Below are 12,423 nucleotides of genomic sequence, written 5' to 3'. Positions count from 1 at the left end.
CAAGTTGACGTGATTTACGGTTTACCTCCCCTGCGCAAGGTGCGGGAGTGGGTGATTGGCAGCCAACATCTCCAGCAGCTGGGCGATGGGTACATGGGCCTGGTAAAGGGGATCTGAGAGGGTATCAACAGCATCAGTAACAAGGAGCATAGGGCACCCAGAAAACATAGGTAGGGATGTGCAGATGCAGAGAAAATTCGAATGGCAAGCAAAGTGAGAGATAATATTGAGAGTTGATTTGCTCTCTTTTTGCTTTGATAGACCATTTCGAAAATCTGAAATAGGCGTTATTTATTTTTTACTTCATTTGCTAAAAAAAAATCTTGAAATATGAGTGATGTAAGTGAGCTAAATGGAAAAGGCAGCACTGTTACTTAGGACTACTGATTTGAAGTTAGTTCTTGAAGACAAATATGACTATCTTTTATTCTAATTAAAGGGAACATCTTCCCTTTTGAACTCACAGTCCACAAATGTATCTACCTGGTACAATTAAAGAATCTTATTCCACACACCTTGCCCCCTTTTGTTTTTTCAGTGAGAATGTCTTAAAATTTTTGAATGCCTTTTGACCCCACCACTGGTTTTACCTGTGGCCAGATTTTCACATTAATGTTATCTGCCTGGCCTCTTAGACAACTGAGTTTGTGAAGGCTAGAGAGATGCAACTAGGATTTTCTCCTAGCCAGAATTCTCCTCACCTGGGATAATGAAGTGAAAAGGAGGGATGCGGAGTTGAACTCCTGTCAGATGGGATTTTGAACTTTTTAAAAAATATATAATTCAGGGGCCAGCCCAGTGGCATAGTGGTTAAGTTCATGCACTCTACTTCAGCGGCCTGCGGTTCACCGGTTTGGATCCCAGGCGCGGAGCTATGCACCGTTCATCATGCCATGCTGTGGGGCACACCACGTGGAGGAGGTAGAAAGACTTGCAACTAAGATATACAACTTTGTACTGGGGCTTTAGGGAGGGGAAAAAAAAAAAAAAAAAAGAAAAGAAAAGGAGGAAGATTGGCAATAGATGTTAGCTCAGGGCCAATCTTCTTCACACACACGCAAAAATGTTGGGTTTGCAAATTAAAAAATATGTATATACATAATTCTACAGAAAAGAGGAAAACAAACAATTTCTAGGTTGAACTGTTTCTGATCATCACTACTAGCAACACTCAGTATCATAGCATCACTTTTCTATCCTTGACATGGTCCTTCTCAGAATTTCTCAGTGTCACAGGAGCCATCATTGTTTGTGCTAACTCCCTATTCTTCCATTCCTCCCAAGTACTAAGAGTAAGCAATGCCTCAACTCATCTACAGACTCACCTGCCAGCTCCGCACCTAATTTAGCTGGGGGGAGGAATGAAGGAGTGAGTCTACTTGACTGTTATGCTAGAGTGAAAATATCCCCCAATTTTTTTTTATGTTTAACCTTTAAAAGTTGACTTATTCCTTGTGATAATGGTAAAAAACAATGTTAACAACATTTAATTTTTATATATTCATCCCATCTTGTTCCAAAAATGATGTAAGGCAAGTATGCAAGCCACATAAGTTATAATTTTTGATCTTTCTGCATGTTTATAATGGAGGAAGAAGGTAAAACACTAATTTTTGATGGTTTGGTAGACATTTTGTATAGAGAAAGTTCAAGAAGTTTTCAAGGCCAGTCAACTTGTATCTTCTTTGACTTTTGTTTTAATTTTAAAAAAAATCCCAGGGTCATTTTGCTCTTTCAGAAAAAGATACCAACTTTTCTTCCAAAGGTTAAAATTCCTAGATTCTTTCCCAACTTCTGCTAACTAAGGAGCTCTATTTAATTAATAAATCACTTGTATCCATATTTTCTAATCAGAGTCAGGGAATTTACAGGAATATTCTAGAGGAGGAGTCATCTTAATCATTTATCAGGGAAAGAAGGTTTTTTTCCTTTGGGAAATTGTTTTTTTCCTCTTAGGATGAGAAGGTTAAACTTGATGGGTGTTTTTTACCTGAATCCCACAGGTTGGATTAAAATCTCAACATTCTGCACTTGAAATTTTATAAAGTACTTTCAAATACCTTCTTTCAACCTTCAAACAACCTGCAACAAGGTGGGGCAGTCGTTATTATCCATATTTTGTATATATTAGAAAACTGAGGCAAAGAAAGGAAACGTAACTTCTCTGAGATCGTATGACTAATTGATGGCAGAGTCCAGGCTAGAATACAAATCAGCTTGGTCCTAGGCCTAAACCTTTGAGAGAAGAAGTAGACATGTGTATGTATGTTTCAGATATCAGTGGACCCTGCCATGGTGCCTCTGAGTTTTCTCCTTGGTTAAATTCTTATTTGTTACTCTTTGAAAATCCTCAAGTGAGTTGTGTTATAAGCAATAGGATTAGTCTCTCTTTCAAAAGCTCGGAAAACAAGGGGTGGGTGCATACGTGATATTTGCACCATTCTGCTGACATCAAAATGGTATATACCGGCTCTGTGCTTTGAAAGGAACTTAAACAATAAAACGTGGTAAAAAAAAAAAAAAAAGAAAGAAAGAAAGAAAGAAAGAAAGAGAAGATCAAAATGTGGATCCCAATGATCACCAAAAGCCGTGATCCATACTCCAGATTGACATCTGGTACACAGCTCAAAGGGAAGAGCATGCAAGTAGCAAATGGACGTATGTGACTTAGCTACAGAATTTTTTTTATTACTTTCCTTTGAGCCTTTGAGGTGATTATGCTTAATATTCAGGAAAAGTGAATATAAAAATGGAAAGGAAGCAAACATCCCAGCCCAGTGGTGATTGGTAGAGTAATTGTGGGCATGGCCCCAGGATGATGGCAGCTTCTATTTAATCAATGTTGACAAGGCTGGGGAGAGCTGGGCAGGTCCCAAGAGGTAATGTTTTACTCGGAAATCCACTCAACCTAATTTCAGTAATGTAGGGCTGTGAAGGGGCCTGGACCAGAGCCAGTAAACAGGGCCATTAGAGCTCAGTGTAGGCGATGGCAGCTGGGAACACCGCCATCCCTCCAGCAGCACTGCAGCCGGGTTGCCTGGCTGAGCACGCAAGCAGCCGCTGCTGCATATGTTCTTGGTATTTTCTCACCAACAGAATGCACAGACATGCTATTCTCACCCTTTCGAGGAAATGAATGGAATGCATAAAGGCTAGGGCTTCTTCCAGAATCTATTTCAGCAAAGATTAGAGAGCCAGTTTGGCATACATCTTTCAAGGACCACTGTGAAATCATCCACTTGGGACCCCTTACTCTTCCAAGGCTACCACCACTGTGCTCCAAACAGGTATAGAGATGACTCCCATCTTTACTACCATCTTAATGTGGTCTTGATCTTTCTTAGGAATGGTGGTTGTGGATCAAGAATGTGAAAACTACTAGAGTTTTCCGTATTTCAAGACTCATGAGATTCATTAAAGATACTCAACTTTGCAAACCCAGGAGAAGTGGCCCAGGAAAAATTATGCCCCTTTGGGCTGCATTCTTGTCTACTTATTACTTTTTTCTTTACCACTCCTTCTCCAACAAACAGTACACATGGTAGTAATTACTATCATATAAATATATATGCTATAAATGTACATATAAATATATTTTTATATATGCTGTATAAATAGAAATATGCTACTAATTACTAGCATATTAATTCCAAAAAGGTAGAGATTTTTGCTTGGTGCTTTCATTGCTGTATCACCACTGCTATATTTACAGTGTACAGTGTGGCACATAGTAAGGCCCAGGATCTTTCATTGAATAAATCAATGAATGAATGAACACGTTTTTTCTTCCCTTTCGAAGCATCCTTCAACTCTAGAACATTAAGAATACATGACTTTACAGTCTGTGATATCAACTGTATCTTTTTAAGTTAATGCAGAAATGATGAAATTCATAGAGGTTGCTGGTGGATATGGTGATTTCTAAGTGGTCTTTGGGTCTTGAAGAAATGATGTTTTTGTCAACACTAAAATGCCAAGCCAGAGAAGGTTACAGCTCTTTACCAGGTTCTGGCATCTGTTCACGTCGACTGAATAGAATTAAGAATTTAAATATTTAATATAAATAATTATTATAAAAATTACACAATTTAATTTTTAAAAAGACAACTTTTTTCCCCTTTTTGACCAAACTGCTAAAATGTGTCATCAGCTTGGGGTTTTGGGGGGTTTTTGGGGGCACATTCTATCTCATAATAAAGCTGGATTTAGGGGGTTGATTTCCCTTGTAGAAGAGTGATTTGAGGGGAGAAGCCATCACTAGGTAGAATAGGAATGATTCTTAGTGAGGACAAGTTCACTGGTGAGATAGATAGAGGTTAGGTAGATAGATAGATAGATGATAGATAAATAAACAGATGATAAACAGATAGAAAAATGTGATTCATTTAATCTTGCTTTTCTTGTAATATCTTAACTATAATATTAGATTTCCATCTTTAATATAAGCAAAAATACTATTCAGAGCCAAACTTGAGGGAAAAATAAAAGCATTTTCTACTCTTTGTCTTGCTGGATTTCACCTGTCACATCCGCAACTCCAGGCTTTCCTCATTTGCCAACTCCAGGCCCATTTACTTCCCCTCCCTTGTTCTGTGTCACTTCGTGCTGCAAATCTCACTCACTCTTTAGCTTCTACAACCTCTTCTTAAGCAATCTCTGTCTCAGAGGGAGGTTGATGCTTTAGATGGGGAATGTGATAATTTACCCTAATTGGATCGTGATAATTGGAGTGACCAGCTGGCCTCAGCCATTCATCTATCTTTGACATTCACCATGGTGATCCAAGTTTTTGCCCAAAATACTAAAGATTACACATTAACTCAGCTCTAGCGTTTACAATTTTGTAATTAATGCCAGAAAGTATGAAAACCAGATTTCACGTTATTCAAGGCTAATCAAGATTCTTCCTTCTATTCTAAGCTGCTTTTACTAGGACCAGTTTTTAGACTTTGTAGGCCCCAGGCCTGCACACCTGTGGACTCTCTGTTCTAGTTCCCGCTCTAAGCCCCCCTATCCTTCTTGAGCAAAGGTAAGGTGGAGACAGCAATCCAAAATAGAAGCTGCCTAGATGGCTCTGTCCTAGCTTGAAATTCACTGCTGCCATTTACAAACACTGTGGCCTTAGGTAAGTTACTTCATCTTACTGTGCCTCAGCTTCTCCAGCTGTAAAATGGGATAGTTAAAGTAGCCATGAGGATTGAATTAAGTGACTCAAGGACACTCAGAACTGTTCTGAGCATATAGTAAGAGCTCAAATATGCTAGCTATAGGTAAACACTTTATACAAGAGGTCAGAAAAGTCAAATTTTGTGGTTCTTTCCAGGCGGTGAGGTTGCTGAATAGAACAGGTAAGAAAATGTAGATATACAACTATATGGTCAACATGATTTATTAACTACAATGACTTGTCTAGAATTTGCATCAGTGGGAAAAGGGACAAGTTAGCAATATCCAGGAGTTCTCTCTGGCATTCAGGCTCAAATGGACCCATTTATACATAATTTGGATTCTGTTCACAGTAGGTTCCCGTTTGTCTATGGTTGAAACCTTTCCCAAACTCAAACACAGTCTCCTGTCAACGTGGATCTAGGTACAGCAGGTATGTGGTCCACATCTGATTACTGTTTCCTTCATTTGCAAGTAGGTTTATATTTACAATATTATGGTGGGTTCTTAGCTTACCATACTTTTATGATTATGAAATATTATTACTTTATATTGTTTCCTCCCTCCATATTTTTTCTTCCCGTAGTTTCCTGGCAACCTATAAAAATTTCACTGAATCCACTGATGTGACACATTTTTTCCTACTAACTAGTCATCCCTTCATCTAACACAAAGATGACCCCGTGTTCATTATTCACTAACATCAAACAAATAAAAAGTTACTCTTATCTCATATAAAATATAATGTATATATAATTGTACGTGTTCAGCCAAATTGGGTTTCAGCTGATTGACGTGTTCCCTTTTGTAGTCATCTGATTGAACGTCATCAGTTTTAGTTTTATGGCTTTTATTTTACATTTGGGAGCCAACAATTTGTTTTTATTCTCAGAAGTTTTGTAGGCTACTAAAGCCTGTGGACCCTAGCTACTTAGTTACTAGTGCTGAATTGATATGATAAAATGGATTTGACCTTGACCTCCTCTGGTCAAGTGTGGCCACCTGATATAATGAGAAAACCTGGACAAGTAGAAGACGTAGGTTTTAGTCCTGGCTTGGTCATAAGCAAATCTTACAATTTAGGAAATATCTCTTATGTATCTGGACTTCAGTTTCCTCATCTATAAAACGATGACATCCATTCAATCTTCCATTCACCAGATGCTTATTGAGAACCTTCCCTGCGTTAGGCTCTGTGCTGGACACGGGGGGTTCAAGTTGAGCAAAAATAGATGTTGTCGTTACCCTTGAAGAGTTATGGCGTAGGGACTGGGTGACCTCAGAGGTCCCCCTCATTGCTGATGTTCTATGGTTATGAATTGCATTGTTTGTTAAAGGTGTATTATGAAAGGCTTAAACAAGAACAAGGATGTTTGCTGGTTTCTTTACTGCTTCTTCTCAATACCTAAAAGATGCTCAACACCTGCAGGTGCTCAATTATAATTTATTGAACAAATAAATAAATAAATAATTATATTTCAAATACTTTGAAGTATTTGAGGGAAAAAAAATATGTGGCTATTGAAGCTCTTTTAATAGATAGACAGCAATGACTCCCTGTCACAATACACAGATGTGTGCCAAGTCTCATCTGTTCTCCTATGCCCAGGCAAAGGATGACAAGAGAAAGTGGGAGAATTTGGGAGGATTTAACCTGATTCCACTCCAACAGGGGACAGAAAGTGTGGTGCCTTCTCAGAAGTACCTGAATCTTTGTTCTCTTGTTTTTCCCTTTTCTTGTTTCCTTATTCCACAAGTACACAATTCTTCTCACCTCATCCAGCCTACTTCTACCTTATCTCCTGAGTTTCTTAGCCTTCATTAAATCTACATAGTAGCTCTCAAGTTTTCATTTTAGAAAGAGAAAGTTGAAGTCTCCTCTTACCCCTACAGCTGATCCTTCTATGTGCTTCTGGGCCGTTTAAGTCCAAATTCTCTTTTACAGTTTGGAGAGGGCAGTAAATACGTTGTGTTTTTGGAGCTGATAAGGATTATTAATCACCTTGGGCATCCTTGTGCTATCTGAAGGTTTGGGGAAGGCTAGGGAACTAAGTGAATTCTCTGAAAGACTTCCAAGTTGTTATAAAAAAGGACCTCACTGAAATAAATGTGAAAGCTTTCTTCTGGCAGAAAATTAAATGATTCATTAGCGCACCAAAATTCTGTAATCTGTGAGGAACACTGCTGGTACATAGAGTGTTACAATGATCAGAATTGAATTAATTTCATCCAAAAATTTTTGCTGAGAAATGTGATTAGTGTGTTCGTTCTTCAAGAGTTAATAATGGTCACCCTAGAAGGCTATAGCCTTAAAAAATATTTATGACTAGTAGCAGGTAGCCTCACTAAAATAACTACATTTTGGAAATAACTTACAGCCAGTTACAAACCTCCCAAATAAATCAGACTTAAAAACTTTGGTCAAAAATGAGCCATTGTAAGATAAAATTACTTGTCATAGCTGCTACCTTGCTTACCAGACCAGCCTCATTTGATTCTAAAAACTAAATATATTTTCAAAGGGATAAGCATTTTCTGCTACTGAAGAGATTTAGAAGAATGTTATTAAATAGGTGTTCCAAAGAAGGAATTCCAAAAATAAATTTAGCAGTGGTGGTCTTATTTGGATATAAACATTCAACTTTATCTGAATATATATCTATGTAGCTGACTGATTTGAAAGAGACATACATTCTTATGAGCTCTTCTAATGGTCTCCTAAAAAGCCACCATTTCTCTAGTCTCAACATCTCTCAATTCTTAGAAAGGCCTGCTTGTAAAGTTGACCCTTGGCTGATATCTGGGAGCTTGGATTTTGAGAGAGTTCTTACCATTCCCTAACTAAGAGTGTTCGTAGTGCCTAAATGCTTTGTGCAAACAATGTGGTTTCTGCTGGACACCTCTTTTCCTTCTGGGTGCCTACATGACCAGCCTCCAGTAAGTTCAGCTGAGCTTCCCTAGTAGATGATGTCTCGTACATGTCACAATTCATTGCTGGAGGAATTAAGCACATCCTGTATGACTCCATGGGGAGAGGACTCTTGGAAGTTTGTGGCTGATTTCCTGCAAACTTCACCCCATGCAACTTCTTCCTTTGCTGATTTTGCTTTGTATCCTTTCACTGTAGTATATCAGAGAGATGAATAGGACCGTATGCTGTCTTGTGAGTCCTCCTAATAAATCATTGAACCTGGGGTAATCTTAGGGACCCCAACACAGGGAGTTTAGTTCAGTAACGGGATTTCAGGGCAAATGGATTCTCTTTCTACTAATTGTCATATTAGTAAACTATCTGTAGCATGAAGTCAGTTGACTGAGTTCTATCAGGACACCAGGCAGAGAAATTACTAGAAAAGTCACCTCCTTCCCGAGGAAAAATGATCCTTTAAAAGACCATAAAGTCTAGGCTGGCCTGGTTGCATAGTGGTTAACTTCACGTGCTCCATTTGGGCGGCCCAGGTTCAGATCCTGGACACAGACCTAGGCACCGCTTTGTCAAGCCAAGCTGTGGGGGCATCCCACATGCGAAATAGAAGACGACTGTCACAGATGTCAGCTCAGGAACAATCTTCCTCATCAAGAGAGGAAGACACAAAGTCTACCTTATTAATCAAAGCACACTTGCCTTATGGATAAGTGTATTCATTTGGAATGTTTTTGACTTCAAGAAACTGAAAACTACTACAATGGTTTGAAGAAACTAGTTATTTGTCTCATATAATAAGAAAAAGTCTGAGGAAAAGGTGTCGAGGAGTAGTATGGTCACTTGATATTAGTTTTTTTCCGATATGTCTGCTCCACTGTCCTTAGTGTATAGTTTTTGTCTTCATGGTCGCAAGATACCTGCTACACTACCAGTATTGTTTGATGTCTCAGTCATCAGGAATAGCAGAAAGTAAAGGGAAAACACCTCTGGAGTCCTCCCCAGGGAGTTCTGTCTATCTAATTGGTCACCACTGTGTTACATGGACACCCCTAGCTCCCAGAGGAGCAGGAAATTCAAGTATTTCACTTTCCAGCCTTTATAATACTAGAAATAAGGGGCGAAAGAATTGGAATAGATGTTCAGCATCCACATAAAGTATCTGTCACAATTAGTCTTGACACTGATGGAAAAGAGATACAAGATTGTTATTGATTCCCTAAGCTAAGAGCCAGTTTGTGGATATCTTGACAGTAAGGCTGAGAGATTAAAGACCGTGGTAATTTCTGTTTAGTGGACTTTTGCCCATGATATCATGGTTTTGTTCCTGAGCTCTTCCATATGTGTCACTGAACAACCTCCTGGAGGTGAACTCTTCTGAACTTGGAAATTATATTACTTGGGATAGCAATAATCTCTTTTTACCTGAAATCTCTTATAAAATGGTATGGAAGAAGAAATACATTGCGCTGTCATATGAACAGATGAGACACAATACTAACTTTCCTTTTTTCCCCCCATCCCATCTTGTTTTCTTCCTCAGAAGCTGTAGATGAAACCAAACCTAAGGAAAGTGCCCGGCAGGATGAGCGTAAAGAAGAACGTGAGGCGGACCAAGAACATGCCTGAACTTTAAGAAATGGCTTTCCACGTCCCCACCCTCCCCTCTCCTGAACCCTGTCTCTCCCTACCCTCTTCTCAACTCTGCTCTGAAGTTTCCCTTCCTGTCCTGCTCACGTCTGTGAGTCTGTCCTTTCCTACCCACTAGCCCTCTTTCTCTCTGTGTGGCAAACATTTAAAAAAAAAAAAAAGCAGGAAAGATCCCAAGTCAAACAGTGTGGCTTAAACATTTTTTGTTTCTTGGTGTTGTTATGGCAAGTTTTTGGTAATGATGATCCAATCATTTTGGGAAATTCTTGCACTGTATCCAAGTTTTTTGATCTGGTGCGTGTGGCCCTGTGGGAGTCCACTTTCCTCTCTATCTCTCTCTGTTCCAAGTGTGTGTGCAATGTTCCGTTCATCTGAGGAGTCCAAAATATCGAGTGAATTCAAAACCATTTTACTTTTCCTCCTTTTCAATGTGATGGAATGAACAAAAAGGAAAAAATTCAAAAACTCAGTTTGTTTTAAAAATAAATAAATAAAGCAAATGTGCCAATTAGCGTAACTTGCGACTCTAAGGCTCCTTTTTCAATCTGAATATTAATAAATCATGAGAGTAATCAAATTCCAATGGCTCCGTGTTTCTTTTCCACCTTCTCATTAGTTGGTTTGACACTGGGGTCTTACATTTCATCTTCTTCCTGGCCTCCCAATCTGACACCAACAACCCTAATAAAGAAGAGATGGATGAAGCCTAAGGCTCTGGTCAGGACCAATGCCTTTGGTCCTTGATGGGATTGTTGGGTGCTGTATTAGCTTGCTAGGGCTGTAACAAAGTGCCACAGACTGGGTGGCTTAAACCACAGAAATTTATTGTCTCACAGTTCTGGAGGCTTTAAGTCTGAAATCAAGATGTTGTCAGGGTTGGTTCCTTCTAAAGGTTGTAAGGAAGGATCTGTTCCAGGCTGCTCTCCTTGGCTTATAAATGGCCATCTTCTCCCTATGTCTCTTCACATGGTCTATGGATATCTCTATGCCCAAATTTTTCCTTTTTTAAGGACACCAGTCATATTGGACTAGGGCCCACCCCAATGACTTCACTTTAACTTTATTAGCTCTGTCAAGACCCTGTCTCCAAATAAGGTCCCACTTGGAGGTACTGGGGATTAGGATTTCAACAGATAAATTTGGGCAAGAGGGGCAGAATTCAACCCATACCTCAGATTAAGACCTCTTTTACTAAAATTACCTCAGAGTATTTTCATGACTCAAGAGAAATATCCAATGCAAAGTTATTCTAGGTTTTGCTAAGTTAAATATAACAGAGATATGTATAACTCTCAGAACCCCTCGGCTTTTTTAAGATAATTTATTTTAACCCAAGTATTGACCCACTGCGGTCTATCTTTTTCAGCTATTAACTTCTGTTGGAGCTATCCTCACCAAGGCAGCTGTCAGGTTCTTGATTAGTTATCATCGTTCCTGCCGATGGTGATAGTATATATAAAAAAAGTTTACACTTAGCACATCCATCCTTTTCAAATTTTCTTCCAGTTCCTGTTTTCTAATCTAACTACCCTCTATTAGAAGGTAAACAATTCCCATAAGAAACAAAGTGATGTTCCTAAATCCTGAAGTATCTGATGCTGTTCTTTTTCCCTCTAAATTTCCTAAATCAATCCTGGTGCAAAGTCATAACAAGTCATGTTTTGCCCTGACCCTGAGTCCTCTCTCATAGACAAGCATGACCAGTGGACTCCCCTCAGCTTCCTACACTCATCCGCACACAGAATTTCCTTGCAAGGAAAGAAAATTGTGCCAAGCCTGCAAAATAATGAAGATCTTGGAAAAAAGTGATCTTAGGAGCAACCTATACCTTGGTAACTCTACTCAGCTCTGTGCAGAACTTTGCCTAGTTAATCCTTTGAAGAAAGCTGATGTCACATGAAGGATGAGTCCTCACTGGGTCAGGGGATCTTTCCTTGTCACTGACACTAAGTGGAATTTCCACTGGGAGAAGTAACCACACACACACAAAATGTCAGAAAGCATCAACAACATATTAAAACAACTTAAGAGTTTGACTTCATTCTGAGTTGGTGTGATTTGCACAGAAGACTTTGGAGCAAGTACCTGGGACTCAATCATGACCTGATAAGGAGCTCATCAGATGTGAGACAATTTTGTTGGAAAACATCAGCCATGGATTGGAATCATACTGGTAGTATATTGCTTTAGGAATTCTATTTTATCTCAAAGTTTTTTTGGTAGGATAAATGCTTTAATTTCTTTCCCAAATCTGTACTTCAAAGCAAATTCTATGACTTGGTGCAGTTCAACCTCTTCTTCAAAGTATAATTCTAAACTTCTTCCACTAAATCTGTAGTCATAATGAAAACAGTAGCATATGATCTTTTAAGTCTATATTAGTATACACTGTTTAGTGGTCTTCTAGTTGTGTCAAAGTTGAGATGTTGCTTTTTACTTATGAATATCTTTTATTTGGTTTATAAGGTCTTGGCTCCTTGATAGAATTTTTAAGGTAAGGGAAGACATGTCAGAGAGTCTGTAATGATCCTAAAAGACATACCAAGAATAATTGCAGGCCTCACACTGATACAAAACAATGTGATTCAAACTTATACACAATACACACAAAGTCAGGTGGTACTGGGAAACATAAAACATTCAAGATACAAAAACAAATAGATTCTAAATTCTATTCAGAAAGT

General features: G+C 38.8%; 1 protein-coding gene across 1 annotated transcript in view; it reads left to right on the top strand.

The window, feature by feature from the left end:
- GAP43 (growth associated protein 43) overlaps window positions 1–10,316 on the top strand; it is a 93,752-nt gene extending 83,436 nt beyond the window's left edge. The window contains exon 3 of the mRNA XM_023623730.2: window positions 9,633–10,316. Within this exon, the coding sequence (XP_023479498.1) occupies window positions 9,633–9,718 (86 nt within the window). The 3' untranslated portion in view covers window positions 9,719–10,316. The remainder of the gene's footprint in view (window positions 1–9,632) is intronic.
- The last annotated feature ends 2,107 nt before the right edge of the window (window positions 10,317–12,423 follow it).

The sequence above is a fragment of the Equus caballus genome, chromosome 19 (assembly GCF_041296265.1).
Source record: "Equus caballus isolate H_3958 breed thoroughbred chromosome 19, TB-T2T, whole genome shotgun sequence".
Lineage (NCBI taxonomy): Eukaryota > Metazoa > Chordata > Mammalia > Perissodactyla > Equidae > Equus > Equus caballus.
This window is presented reverse-complemented; position numbering and strand designations above follow the sequence as displayed.